Source organism: Mustela nivalis (genome assembly GCF_964662115.1).
Source record: "Mustela nivalis genome assembly, chromosome: 13".
Classification (NCBI taxonomy): domain Eukaryota; kingdom Metazoa; phylum Chordata; class Mammalia; order Carnivora; family Mustelidae; genus Mustela; species Mustela nivalis.
This window is the reverse complement of record NC_139032.1, coordinates 60,896,283-60,911,336: the sequence shown is the minus strand read 5'-3', so window position 1 is coordinate 60,911,336 and position 15,054 is coordinate 60,896,283. Positions and strand designations below refer to the sequence as shown.

The 15,054-nt window shown below is 44.8% G+C and overlaps 1 protein-coding gene across 7 annotated transcripts in view; it reads right to left on the bottom strand.

Moving 5' to 3' along the window:
* Positions 1 to 6,081: 6,081 nt before the first annotated feature.
* CCDC180 (coiled-coil domain containing 180) overlaps positions 6,082 to 15,054 on the bottom strand; it is a 68,352-nt gene continuing 59,379 nt past the window's right edge. For 4 of the 7 annotated variants that reach the window (XM_082694920.1, XM_082694925.1, XM_082694921.1 and 1 more), the window contains 6 exons: positions 14,135 to 14,295; positions 13,462 to 13,599; positions 12,841 to 12,952; positions 11,063 to 11,168; positions 10,147 to 10,282; positions 6,082 to 9,741 (listed from right to left, as the gene is read on the bottom strand). In XM_082694920.1, coding sequence (XP_082551046.1) covers positions 9,610 to 9,741; positions 10,147 to 10,282; positions 11,063 to 11,168; positions 12,841 to 12,952; positions 13,462 to 13,599; positions 14,135 to 14,295 — 785 coding nt within the window. In that variant the 3' untranslated portion in view covers positions 6,082 to 9,609. Of the gene's footprint in view, positions 9,742 to 10,146; positions 10,283 to 11,062; positions 11,169 to 12,840; positions 12,953 to 13,461; positions 13,600 to 14,134; positions 14,296 to 15,054 lie in introns of those variants that run through there. The other 3 variants (XM_082694923.1, XM_082694924.1, XM_082694926.1) reach the window with 3 other exon arrangements.

The window sequence follows — 15,054 nt, the reverse complement described above, 5'->3', positions numbered from 1 at the left end:
GGAGGGTCTTGGCTTCTAAGAGGTGGCCTCTGCCCCTCTGGAACTGTGGTTCATTCACCCAGCCCAGCCTTGGACACAGCCTAGAAAGGAGGAGGACTCCAAGGGTGCAGGTGTTGAGTTGGCAGCAGCTAAACGGCCCAGATGTGGGGTAGGGCATGGAGAGAGGGTAACTAATACTCTGAACAAGGGTAACAACTACAGCATTATGGATTCTGTAATAGTTGATGAACAGACTGGTAGGAAAATTATGCTGCAGTAGATGCTAGGGGTGAGGAAGGGAGGAGGCAATGAGAAAGAACCATGTAAGTATACAGGAGGCGCTCAGCATTGGTTAGCTGACCCTGAAATCAAAATTGCAGATGGTACTCAAAAAATGTGGGTTCAGGGCACCCGACAGGCTCCATCAGTAGAGCATGTGCCTCTTGACCTTGGAGTCATGAGTTAGAATCCAGTACTGGGTATAGAGGTTACATAAAAAATAAAATCTTAAAAAACTATGGGTTCAGATTTGAAGTAGTATTCTGGGAATATCACTGGCCCACTTAAATGTTTGACCTTGAGGGGCACCTGGCTGGCTCAGTCATTAAGCATCTGCCTTCAGCCCAGGTTATGATCCCAGGGTCCTGTGATTGAGCCCCACTGCATCAGGCTCCCTGCTTGGCGAGAAGCCTGCTTCTCCCTCTCCTACTCCCCCTGCTTGTGTTCTGTCTCTTGCTATGTCTCTTTCTGTCAAATAAATAAATATACAAAATAAATAAAGAAAAGTTTGATCCTGAATAAATCGAAGTCTTTTGTTGGATCGGGAGCCCTTTGGGCTCATTCTAACCTCAGATTTGCTTAAGTGGTAATGTTAAGCCAGTAAGTAGAAAAGGAGCCTTCCCTATGGGCTGTTTGGTGGTCAGTTCCCATTCACCTGTGGTTCTCCATGGGAGTACATCTACCTGCTGTTTTCCCAAAGGCACTTTGGACATTCACGAGGTTATTTTAGGTTGTCACAACGATGGGTGGGCACCTCCTGGGATTTAGCGGTCCAGGCTGCATGCTTGCTGTCCTGGTATATATGGAAGAGCTCCCTCATCTCCGAGAAGTTCCCTTTGTCCCAACCAACACGTGAATGTCTTGCCAGTCATTCATGTAGATAAAAAACCTTTGCTTTATGTATAAACACAAATAACTTTTTCATAGTTTAACCATAGAATGAATTTTCCAGGTTATTTTATCCGTGGATTTCATATCAGGAGAGTTAAAGGAGGGATTACAAAATATTCATTATAAAAGAAGATGGTGGGTCAAATAGGGCTTGAGTGCTGCTTCTAGAAATCCCCCAATAGCCAGTCCTACCCAAAGAGAAGCTGAGCAAGACATTCCTGTTTACTCCAACAGTCTTAGGGATGAATGCATGTATTTATATTTATTAGAATTCTGCATCATCCCACTCCCAAATTATCTGATTCTATCTAGTACTCACAACCAGCTGAGGAGATTAAAACCACTGTTTTGAGGGTTCTGCGTAGAGTTCATTTAGCCCTTAAGTAGAATAGATGGCCTTCCTTCCAATTCTCTCTTCATCCCCTTGCACTTAGTTTTTTTCCATTTAAAACTGTGATTCCTGCTCTCAGCAGCAATTTCCTTAACACGGGGTGTTTTATATTTGCAATTAGAACATTGTAATACCTGGAGGCCAGTTGTTGGTTAAGAAAGGAGCTAGTAGGCTGTTGGCCAGAGTAAGACACTAGAGGAGATTTTCTCTAGGTAAGTGGTTCTTAATCTGAGAGCAACAGAGTAGTCAACAGTGACATAGCATTTCCTTCCTTTGTGGAGTACATATTCCCAAAAAGGGGTTTGAAGGCTGATCATAGATAGGTAGAAAGATAGGGATATAGATATATTCCCTAATCATGATGATTGCAGTGTTCTAGTGCTTGGCACATATAGGCTTGTAATATTTACTCAGTGGATGAATAAATAAGGAAGGGTTTAAGTCCATCCTCTTTCTACAATGCTATGCTGCCTCTATGTGTACCTGATGAATGAAATAAGGGACTGAAGAAGTAAGCAAAGTAAAATGCATGAAAAGTATAAGGACAAAGTAAACTTTTTTCCTTTATCAAAATCTCTAAGGAAAGCTGTAGACCTATATAATAGAGGTCAACAAATAGCTTACACCAAATCCAGGTACAAATTTATGGGCTGATAATTGTTCAGAAAGAGACTTGATCTTTATTTTGCCATTCTATATCCTAGAATTTTTCCTTTCACATCTCCAGATGTTTCCAATCAATTCTTTTCTTCTCTACATCCTTTCCTTCCTGGGAAAGCACTGTGTTCACCTCCAATCCTAGTAGATCATGGGTGGTAAAGTAGAGAAGAGGCTGGAGGAGTGTGACCTGATACTTCTCCAGATGCTTGTTGACATCAACAGGCCTGTCAACTAGACAGACATCCTTTATGAACTATTTCAAAACATTGTTCCTCTGCATGGACCATTTCTGTATCAGTGAGGGACTTCCCCTTATGTATGAGCCCTGTCTTTATTGGGCAGGTAGCTCTGAATATCTATCAAAATGCCATTTGGATCTAAAAACTCTCTCCCTAGTGTGTCCACTCATAAGCTTTAGCTTTACCTGTTGGCTAAAGAGAAAGAATGGAATCTTCCCTATAGAAGAGAGCTTGTTTGATATTTGGAGGCTGCTGTCACAACCTTCCTAATGTCTTCTCTTAATTGTCACACTTACCTCCTCTAAGCAAGCTTTACTTAATCAAATTTCTTGAAAGTGGTACCCAGAATAAAGTCTTAAATTCCAGTTGGCCATTTCCTTGCAAATAAACAAGACCCATTTATAACTCAGATAATGGCCAGATGTTTTCAATAACATAATTTGCAACTGTTTTGTCAGAATCTTTCCTTGGGGGTATTTGGAGCCTATACTGCTAAAGTTAAGAAAAGCATTTCTAAAGTTAAGAAAAGCATTCCAAGTCTCAATCCTGATCTTGTAATGTGTCGGGGAAGGTAAAAAGGTCTTTATTTGAAATTCCAGGATTTGTGGCTAGGGATTATGACATGTTGCATAAACCCTATTGCTGGAAAGCTGATTTTATAACTTGGGGGCAATGTTTACAACATCATCAGCAACCTACTTAGGACTGTGGTGCTGACAAGATAGGAGTGGAGCCTAGGCCAATGTTGTATAAACTGGTGTTCTTGGCTTATTCTTGGGGATCTGAGAGTTCTCAATAAGAGTGTATAATATTTTCATTTTCATTTGGATGATTATCTAAATAAATACAACCACATTTTGCATCTTCTTGAGGACTACAACAAAGCATTGTCGTGCTAACAGATACTTATAAGATCTTTATAGGGAAACTATAACTCTGATGAAAGGGACCAAAGAATTGTTAAGTGTAGAGATATCCCATGTTCATGGATAGGAAGACCCAATATTATCAAGATGTCAGTTTTCCCCAACTTGATCTATATAGACAATGTAATCCTAATCAAAATCCCAGCAAGTAATTTTATGGACATTGACAAATTGATTTTATAGTTTACAAGGAAAGGTTAAAAAAAAAAAAAGATGACAAGACAGCTAGCACAGTATTGAAAGAGAACAAAATTGGAGGACTTCATTACCAGACTTCAAGACTTATTATAAAGTAAAGCTACAATAATCAAGATAGTGTGGTATAAGGGTGCCTGGGTGGTTCAGTTGGTTAAGTGTCCAACTTGGTTTCAGCTCAGGTCAAGATCTCAGGGTCTTGAGATCAAGCCCCAGCATCTGAGTCCCTGCTCAGTGGTAGTCTGCTTCCCCTCTCCCTCTTACCCTCCCCTTGCTTGCACACACACATTATCTCTAAATTAAATAAATCTTTAGAAAGAATAGTGTGGTTTTAGATGAAAGAATAGACAAATAGATCAGTGGAACAGAATAAAGAACCCAGAAATAGACCCTCACAAATATAGTCAATTGGTCTTTAACAAAGGATGAAAGGCAATTCAATGGAGAAATGATAGATTTTACAACAAATGGTTTTAGAACAACTGGACATCCACTTGCAAAAAAAAAAAAATGAACCTTGATAAAGAACTTTCACAAAAATTAACTCAGAATGTTCTGATGTAGAATGTAAAACTATAAAACTCCTAAAAGATAACATAGGAGAAAATCTAGGTGACCTTAGATTTGTCAACAACTTTTTAGATAAAATATCAAAAGTTTGATCCATGAAAGAAAATGCTGATAAACTGAACTTCATTGAAATTAACACTACTCCTCTGCAAAAGACTGCTAAGAGAATGAAAAGACCAGCCACAGACCAGAAGAAAATATTTACAAAACACATTATCTGATAAAGGACTGATATCCAAAATACACACGGAACTTTTCAGACTCAACAGGAAGAAAACAAAGAATTATTAAATTTAAAAATGAGCAAAAGATCTGAACAGACACCTCAGCAAAGAAGACATAAAGATGGCAAATAAGGATGTCCAAAACATACAAGGGATGCCTAAAATGCAACAATATCTCAATTTATAAACAAAATCTCAGAAGCAAAATAAACTCCTTAATTCAAGAAAAGATACCTCCAGCAAATCACTAAAAAATGGGCAATAAAAAAAGTATGGCTAATAGATCTGAACAGATACCTCATCAAAGAAGACAAGCAGGGGTGCCTGGGTGGCTCAGTGGGTTAAGCCTCTGCTTTTGGCTCAGGTAATGATCTCAGGGTCCTGGGATTGAGCCCCACATCGGGCTCTCTGCTCAGCAGGGAGCCTGCTTCCCCCTCTCTCTCTGCTTGCCTCTCTGCCTACCTGTGATCTTTCTCTCTGTCAAATAAATAAATAAAATCTTTAAAAAAAATAGAAGACAAGCAGATGGCAATAGGCATATGGAAAGACGTTCAACATCATATATCATTAGGGAACTGCAAATTAAAGCTACAATGAGATACCACCAAACATCCATTAGAAGGGCTAAATGAAAAATAAAAAGAAACAAACCAACAAAACCCTGATCAGACCAAATGCTGACAATGGTATGGCACAACATTCCTGCTGGGAATGCAAAATAGTACAACCACTTGGCAAGACAATTTGGCAGTTTCTTAAAAAGCAAAACATAGTCCTACCTTATGATCCAGCAATCATGCTCCTAGGTATTTACCAAACAAGAGCTGAAAACACGTCTACACAGGGGCGCCTGGGTGGCTCAGTGGGTTAAGGCCTCTGCCTTCGACCTAGGTCATGATCCCAGGGTCCTGGGATCGAGCCCCGCATTGGGCTCTCTGCTTGGCAGGGGAGCCTGCTTCACTTCCTCTCTCTCTCTGCCTGCTCTCTGCCTGCTTGTGATCTCTGTCAAATAGATAAAATCTTAAAAAAAAAAAAAAAACACGTCTACACAAAAGCCTGCACACAAATACTCAACATTTATGAATAACTGCGCCAAATTAGAAGCCACTGAGAGGTCCTTTAGTAAGTAAATGGATAAACAAACTGTAGTACATCCAGATGATGGGTATTACTCAGCAATATAAAGAAATGAGCTTTCCAGCCACAAAAAGACATAGAGGAACTTTAAATACATATTGCTAAATGAAAAAAGTCAGTCTGAAAAGGCTACATACTATATGGTTCCAACTCTTTGACATTCTGGAAAGGGCAAAACTCTAGCGAGGACAAAAAGTGTTTGGGGGAGAAAGAGAGGAAAGAAGAGGTTGAACATGGGATGTGAGCTTTGTACAACTCTTCTGCCTGATGCTCTAATGGTGGAGACATGGCACTCCACATTTGTCAACACTCATCAATTGTGTAGCAGGAAGAATGAGACCTACCATAAACTATGGACTTTAGTTATAATAATGTACCAGTATTGGTCTGCAAGCTTTAACAAATGAACTACTCTATTACAAGATGTTAAAAATAGAGTAAACTGTGGGGGAAGGGAGTGAGATAAACAGAATTTGGTGCTACATGCTCAATTTTTCTATAAACCTAAAACTGCTCTAAAATATGAGGTCTGTTAAGTGCTAAAAAGTGAGACAACATTTGAGAAACAAACATATAGTACAGAAACTCAATTGTAGCTTATCTACTTTTATTATTAAGTCACTGCAACTATTTATATTAGGATCCTTTTTTTACATAAATTGATTTTTGCCCCAGATCATAATTTGCTGACTACAGAGTCTGCTATTATAAATTTTAGGGGATTATTATTTTTATCAAGTCATTTTTCTGGGGTCAAGTTATGCCTATCAAAATGTTTTTCAAATATATTTTTCCTCTATTAATTTTTAGTCAGTGAGCTTCACCATGAGCAATGTTAACCACTGTTGTTTTATTTTGTGTGTATTATTTTTACTAGTATATTCACTGTGACATTCAACATGGTGGGGTCAACAGATTCTGTTCTTTGATTTACAGAGATATAATTTTGACTCAGCATTTCAGGAACATGTTGCTTGCTTAAAAGACTTCACAGCCTGACCTCTACCCACCCCATTTATGAAATAGAGAAGGGTTTGCTCAGATCTTCTTGTAAGGGACAAGCAGATGAAAGCCGACACAGTAGTTCCCATCATTCTGTTGGAAGCCCAAAGCAGAGGTCCTGCTCATATGCTGTGGTGTAGAGCAGAGACACTGTTCTCTCTGTGAACCAGTGAACATGAAGGAAAGAGAGGCTGCAGACGCCCTACCCACCTGAAAAGAACCCCCTCTCCTGTTCTTCATCTTGGAGTTCTGGGTAGCAAAGAATGCTGGTAGTTTCCACAGTTTTCATTCCCCCTTTGCTTAAAGACAGTTTTAATTTGGGCAGCAATTCGACAAATGAAAAAATTAAAGTGCCTAACCTCTGTGGCAGCTGAGTCAAGTGACCAAAGTTCAGGCCAATGACATGTGATTAGAGTGTGGTGTGGGACTTCGGGGAGTCTGGCCAGATGGCCCAGACACAGCTGGCAGGGCCTCTTTTGCCCTCCTCCTTTCCTCCTGCTGCCGTCTCAAGTGCTGTCTCTCAGGCCTGGTGGCTGGTCTAGGCTGGAGCTCCAGCAGCAGCCACCCTGGGCCAGGGACAGACTGGACGATGGGAGCCACAAGCTAAGATGCTGGAGGATAGATGACATGGGGTCTTCTGTGACAAGCAGTCCAGGATCAGTAAGGACTGCCCGCCCGTTAGAGTTTTTTTTGGGGGGGGGTGGGGGGATTCGTTTTCGTTTTTGTTTTCTTTTATTAACAAATGTCCTCCACTGCAGGGGATGTGGGAAAGTTTTATGAATACAGAGAAGGGGGTTACCGAGGACAGCCCGTCTCCCTGAACATAAGTAATTTTCTGTGGTTATTTTGACTAAGTCACAAATAAGTCAGTGTCATTGTCCAGTTGCCGGGGGTGGGGGTCACTGGAGTTGTCACATGACAGAAAAAGAGTTCTTTTATATAAGAAAGATCTAAATCTCTTGTTTATGCCACATTACTTTGGGTTTTCTGCTATATATAGGCAAATCCAAGCCTAACCAAAATATGAGCTTGGCTATTGAATCACTGTGTGATTTTGGACAAGACAGGTCCCTTCTCTGGGGACAGTCCCCTGAGCATAGTGGCAGAGACAGGTTTGGAGGCAGCTCGTATGATTCTGAGACTTGGGGTGCTTTTGCCTGCCCGACATCTACATCCTCGTCTATTGGGAACAGTAGTACATCAGCATTTCTTTGAGGAACTGTCCCTTCCCCACTCTCCGTCCTAGTTAAAGTGATACCCCTGCATGGGTCTGGGGGAGAACTTGTGACCCAGGCTTCAGCAGCTGTGGGGTGCACAGAAATGGCTGCAGGAGAACCACCTCACGTGTACATGCGTACACATCAGTTTGAGGGCTCACGTGTATGCACTCTTCTTGGGTATTTCCAAGGGCCCCTTGTGTGTGCCTGGCTATGGGCATACAGACTGGCTGCCATGCCCTGGTTTCTTTTCTGTACCCATGCTACTCCACCCTGACACCCCCGACCTGTTTTGGTGGAGCCTGACCTCACCGAACATCCACTTACGTGGTTCTGTATCTGGTCCCTCATTACACAATTAGGAAACTGAGGCCAGGAGTGTGTCAGAGACTGGTCTGGGGCTTAGGAGGTGGGCAGAGTCTAAAGGAAAAGGAAGAGATTTAGGTCAGGGCTCAAACCTCCCTTAGGGGTTTATTTTATGCTGAGAGCCTCTAAGATCCTAGGGAGACCCCTGTCTACCCCCTTCTCCATATAAGGTCATTTTCCTCTCCACATCCTCACTTGGACACAGGCACACTCACTCACACTGACTTCTCAGGTGGGGATCATGGACGTGTGGCTAAGGAAGAGTAGACACAGGGGAACTTACAAGAGGGAGAGTTAGAAAGAGACTGGAGGCAGCTCTGTCCTGGGGCAGTGGCATGCATTTTCCTAACTACCTGCTCTATGGGGAATCCCTAAGGTCCCAAGGGTAGACTTGAGGGGAGAGGACTGGAGCCTTGCAGTCCACCTCTGCAGGCACCTGGAGCTACAGTGAGCCCATAGCCCCTAGTGCGGACCATGGTTATAGGAGAACAGGTCAGGAGACAGGTCAGCAGCAGGCCAGAGGACAGGTGATGCAGGGTGGGGGACAGGTGAGGAGGGCAGAATGTGCCTGCTGTGGGAGGTGGAAGGGCTGGGAGTGAGGCTAAGTCTCCTTCCAGGCTCCCCTTCCCCATGCTTCTTGGGATCATCTCCAAAACAATCGACTTGTCCCCAAGTCCTCACCCACGTTTGGGAAACCAAAAATCATGCTGAAGTTCAATGCTGGTTGTGTGCCTTTAGTTGGTTGTCTCCGCCTTCTGGATTTGCGTTTCAACACCTGTAAAGCAGGGACAAAAGCCCCCCTCATCAAGTCATTAAAAGAGGTTAAACATGGGAAAATCCAAACTGATGCCAAGTCCAAACACAAACCAGGTAAAAGAAACAGGAGTTGACAAAGTCAAGGAAGGAATGTAGGCAGCCTGTCCATCCGCCACAGAGAGCTACTGACCAATGAGACTTGGCATGTTTAGGCCACCTAATCCAGGAAGATAAAATCAGCAAGGAAGATGGCACCATGTAGGCTTCTAGAGAGAAGGATCTGAGCCTCACAAGGTTAAAGAGACCCCAGGAAAATTAAGAAGGCCTGGGAGGTTTTCCTCAAAATGCTCTAATTTGGTCAGGCAAATTGCCAGACAGATACCCAATCAAGACTGGACCACTTCTTTGTTGGATGCATGGTTGCAATTATTTTACACTGTGAAATGTAAAATGTATTCGTGCTCATACATTTTAATTATTGCGTTTTCCAAGCTGAAGTGCCAAGCACGCCTATTGGAATTACATCCTCTGACATGCTGGTCTTTCTTTTAAATGGCCCACGCCTGTGACCCGCCATCCCTGCTAACCACGCGGAACTCCCCTTTTCCCTCCGTCCTCCTCCTTGGAAGTGACCTCCACAAGGACAGAGACCACACCATGTCCTGGTCACTGATGGAGCTACAGAGTTGGGTATAGAGCAGGGATGGATGGATGGATGGACAGACAGAGAGAGAAGTCCAGTAAAAATGAGCCTTTACGTGGGGTAGGTTGAGGGTATCACAAGTACAGGCCCTGGATGGTAAGCACGGAGCGCTTCCAGCAGTCCTTCCAGCTCTGAGCCTCCTTCACCTGCAACATGCTGTCCTCCTGGATCTTCTTCAACTCCTTTTCAAATAGTGTTAGATATTTCTAGGAGCAAAGCATCAGGAAGAGGCCAGATGAGGAGGGTCTTCTGGACGGCTGCCCACTGCTCCCGTGGCCTCTGTCCCCTCGCTCACTCAAACGTTCCTCTGGAAGGTCCTCCTTCACCCCCCCCAGTCTGGGTGGGATGTCCCTCTGTACTGGGGCTCAAGCCATCAAACCCACGCTGTCACTGGGACTGGACACAACCTGCAGATCTCAGCCTTGGGCTTGAGAACATAAACCATCTAGAGTGTTGACACCATGCTCGGGGGCACCCTGACTGGGTCATCTGCTCCATGGGCCAAAGCTCGGGGAACCCTGTGACAGGAAGCTCCCTTCTTCCCAAGGCAGCCAAAGAGCTGCCCTGCGCTCCCTGGGTCCTGCCTGGCCCCACGTGGTCTCTCCACTCACCAGGTAGACGGCATCTCGGGCTTCCACGGCTGCCAGGTGACCCAGGGTCGTTTTGGTGGTGGTGATGCATGATGTTTTCCGGAGGAGAATATTATTTTGGATGGTGACTTCAGTGGGTTTGATTCCTGGCCACTTCCTGCAAATAAACACGCATGGTGAAGTCAGACAGGCTTGTCCTCACCATCATTCACAGCGCGTCCTCCAATCCTGGTGGAAGAGCCTAGCAGATCTTTTTTTTTTTTTTTTAAACATCATGTCTGAAATATTTTCATTAAAAGGAAAACCTTACTGAGCATTTAACATTATGCTTCTTCAAATTCTTTCTCGTACTTTCACAGTGTTTAAATCCGTCTGCATGGACGGTCTTGGGTGCTGCGCAGGGCGGGAGCAACGCCATACCACTGGCTGGCTCCCTTTACCAGGCCTGTTTCCTCAGCAGGGGACTGGCCAGGTGGCAGGCACCCATTCCTGGCCCATTTTTCCTACTGGGCTGAGCACTGGGTCACTGCCTGACTGTCTGACTTCTTCCAGAGCCACATTCTTGGGGTCCAGGGAATAAGCACTTTGACAACTCCCATGCAGGGGTTCATGGGGCCACCTAGCACCTTGAGAATGTGCCCCATACTGGGATGGGCCTCCCTTTCTTTGCAGGCCCCCGCTTTGTGTGTCCTTAGCAGGGAAACTAATAGCTGCTGAGCTTTTGCTATGTGCCAGAGGCATTCTAAGAAAGATCTCATCGAACTTTCTCTTTGAAATACCATGGAAGGTGGGCTGCCATGCCCATTTCTCAGGAGAGGAAACTGAGGCTTAGAACATAATGCTTTTCCAAAGCTTCCAGGCTCCTAACCATCCCACTGCCCCGTGCGCCAGCAAACACCGCCCCGGGTGAGTACTCCTCAATGCTCTCGGCTCTTACCTGCTCCCCCGTTCAATCAGGGGCTTCTCACTTTCTTCCTTCAGGGAAAGTCTAGCAAGTTTCCTCCGTATGAGGATTGATGTTTTCTGTCTGGTGGACTCCATCCCTGGCAGGCAAAAAACAGGTTATGACCATGGCCTCACGTGTAGGCTGAGATCAAGAGGATTTCCCCCTGACCTTACGTTTGGAGGGATGAGGGCTTCCTCCCCTCCTTCCCACTTGGAGTCTCCAGGGGGTCACAGAGCCTGGTCCCACAGAGAAGCTGAGGGCACCAGATCTGGAGGCCTGAGGTGGAGGGGGGCAGCCAGCAGCGGCTGGCAGGGGTCCTGGCTGAGTGACAGGAAGTATAGTTTAGGTGCCCTTCCCAGCTCCAAAGCCCAGGACACCATGCTCTAACCTTCACACAGCTCCCATGAGCCTCCAGATAAGTTTTAGTTCTTACTAGCGCAAATGGGTTCTGATGGAAGAACTACCCCTGGGGCAAAAATATTCAAAACGTCTCTCTGATGTCTGGCTCGCTGACCTGTCCTTTGATATGCTTTCCTGAGAGGGCCACACCAGTGGTATGAAAGCCAGCAGGCAGGGGCAGCCCCAATCTCCCAGGGAAGGAGCCTGACTTACAGCAGGAAAGGCCTCCCTGAGGCAGATACAGGGCATCTCCCCAGCACCCCGGTTCCTTCCAAGGTACCGAGAGTGTCTTCGCTGCTGGCTGGTCTGCCCGTTCTCCCTCATCTCTAGTGCCTCTGCAGGCCCCGCTTCCCACACAGGGCTCACCCTGGATGGAGAGACTGCCAGTATGGGAACATGCCCAGTGCCTCAACATGCATATATATGTTGATCCCAAAAGTCTACTTCTAGGAACCTAGAGCCCCAGAATAGAGATATAAGGATGCAGATGCTCCCTTCAGCACAAGCACAGGAGTGAAAAACTGGAAATGGCCCCATGTTTAACAGCAAGGGACTAAGTAATAAAGTAGAATGCACAGTAAGAGAAACTGCTCAAGAAGATAACCTACTGGCTTGGCCAATGACCACTTGAGGGTGAATTAAGTTATAAAAGAGCACATACCCTGTAATCTGCCCCACACAGACACACACGCTCAGGCCTGTGCCCCAAAGGAAAGGCCTGGAGGATGGACAGCCGACAGAAATGGCACTTCGTTCTGGGTGGAAAGACTGTGTTCTTTCCTTTACTTCCTTTGTAACTGATATTGAGTTCTTAATTTTACTATAAAAATGTATTGTCCTTGGAATACAAGCTTTTTAAAATAAAAATATTTTAATTACTTGCTAAGTTAGTGATAGATGGATAACATTTAATACATGATTCACAACTTTATATATAGTAGCTTGCTAAAATATCTGTCCAGTTTGTGGTTTGTCTTTCAATTTCTTGACATTTTTCTTTTTCTTTTTTTTTTTTTTTTGGCCACAGAAGAATGCCTTTGGAGGCCGTTAATGGCTTCTGGCTCTCCTCCCAAACTTAGGAAAGCTGCCCCTACCCCAAGATTATGAAAATATTTACTATTAGGGTTTTTTTTTTACATATAATTTTTGACCCATTTGGGGATTTGCTTTTTTAATTTAAACAACAACACTACTTTACTTTTTTTTTTTAACACTTTACTTTTAATGAAAACAAAAATCCATCAATCCTCTCAGTGGAAAGTCTGTTTTCATTCTGGTGGAATGGGGGTAAAAGCAGATGGCTCTGGCCCATCACCCTCCACCTCACCAACCCCCTGGGGCCCAGGCATAAGGCCAGTGGCACGACTTACTTGCAACCCGGACATCATCAATGGTGACCACTTCATCCAACTGCAGCAGGAACTTCTCGGTGAAGGAGGCCAAGTTGGCTATGAAATGCCGGCCGTACCTCCTGGTGAATTCCTGGGGAAAACATGGGCATCCTGGTGTTGCAGGGAGAGGAGCCTGCCTCCAAAGGCAGGCCAAGGGAGGACTTGGGGAGACGGCAGGTGAGACAAGACCAAAGCCATGTGTCGGCTATGTCCAAGGTAAGTGGCATCTGGTCCTCAGCCAAGAGGCCTCTCCCAAGAGCTGACTGGGCTTGAAGATAGGAAGCGATTCATTAGTGGCCAAGGGATGACCACAAGCAATTCACTAAAGAGATATAAATAGACATGGATCTCGAAAAAAGAAGTTCTCATTAGTAATTTTATAGTTAACGAACTGAGAAATCAAAAGACACACGTGAGACCCGCCAATAATGATGAGCTAGCCCATAACACATGCTGACTTTCATGCCCGTCTTCAGCCAGGGTGCCAGCTAGGCGCCGTGCTCAGCGCTGTCGCTGGACTGTCACTGGGGCAGGGACGGGATCTCTCTGGGGCGGTGCTGCCCTTAGCACCCCGACCTGGGGGTTCATGGCACCACTGACCTCAAGCTTTTCCCTGGTTGTCATGATCGCGGTATCTAAGTCATTCTGCCTTTTCTCTTCCACTTGACACAGAGACTCCATTTCTTGGAAATGTGCGGGATGTCCAAGATTTAGATGGAGCTTCTGGGCATTTTCATCCTTCAACCAAATAATCCAGAAATCAGTGGGGGTTTTGACCTGGTTTCTAGGTCCGGAACAAAAGGTCATTGGCCCATGTCCTCTGCTAATAAAGGCCAGGGCCAGAATGATGTGTGCTCCAACTCGGGTGTGTGAAGGGCCATGGAAGGGCAGAGGAGAGGCAGAGAAGGCCAGATGGGGGCATGGTTGGAGCTGACGCTGAGAGCTAGGGAATGGGAGAGCTGAGCAGCTGCCTCAGCACAACCAGGGCCTTAGTCCAATAAAACTGATGGCATCCATGTCCCATGCCTCTAAGGACCAGGTAGCCCATCACTGCTGATGTCAATGACACACTCCCACAGAAACAGCAAACCCACCCAGTAAATAAAAAAATAAGTTTATTGAACACCTTCTATGAAGAAGACATTTCTCCAATGCCCTATTCTTCTCCCCTCAGAGCCAATCCGTCAACCCCAGCCTGCCCAGTTCTGCCTCCATTTCTGAGCTCTCAGGGCCCTTGGTCCTAGAGAGGAAGGGCTGGGCTGGGGGACCCCACCTTCCCTTTCTCCAGCTTCTCCTGATAATTCCAGAACTGTCCCCGGATCTCTTCGGCAGAGACACAGAATCTTTTCCAGTGGTTTTCCTTGAAGTTCTCCATCACCAGCCAGCACACCTGGGGCAGCAGCTCCTCAAATCTCCTCATCTGGGCCCGTAATTCTATAAGAATTGGAGGTGGGGGATCAAGGGAGGGGACAGGAAAAGGCAGGTGCTGAAGTGGTCACTCTCACAAAATCCCAAAGCAATGTCCCAAAGAGAAAGACGGGGTCTACCACCTGGCAACAGCTACCTCATCAGGAGGGGTGGGGGCGAGGTCAGAGCATTGTGGAAAACACTGGATTAAGCAAGTTCAAAGGATTTCTCTTCACCACTTGGCAGGACTTCCCAGCTCATGAAAAGTGCAGCCACTCTTGAAGAGTCTTTCTTATCCCTTCAAAGACAGCCTTGACTCCAGTCCCCTTCTGTCCCTCTGGACCCCTAAGTAGCTCTATGTTAGATCTACCTTCTCATACCATATCCCTTTGCCTGTCTCCCAGACTGTCATCTCTTTGTTTTTCTGCTTTGTATTTTGGATGTTTTCTTTGATAGTAAAGCCATTCATAATTTTAAAACTTCTTCTATATATTTCTCTAATTTAGAAGTTCTATATGGTTCTCTTTCCTATCTACTTGGTCATTTTAATAGCTTCTCACTCCTTACTCATTAATTAATTAATTCTAATAAATTCTAATAATTAACTCTAATTAATTCTAATAAATACATGATTTTATCTTCTAGTCTGATATGTTCAATACTGATCTCATTCTGTGACCCACACTTAAGGGGCCCCTTTCTTGTGTGTGTGCGTGTGTGTGTGTGTGTGTGCACGTGTGTGTTGTCTGTTATCTTACTGTGAGTTTTTATTCTGGACATTTGATT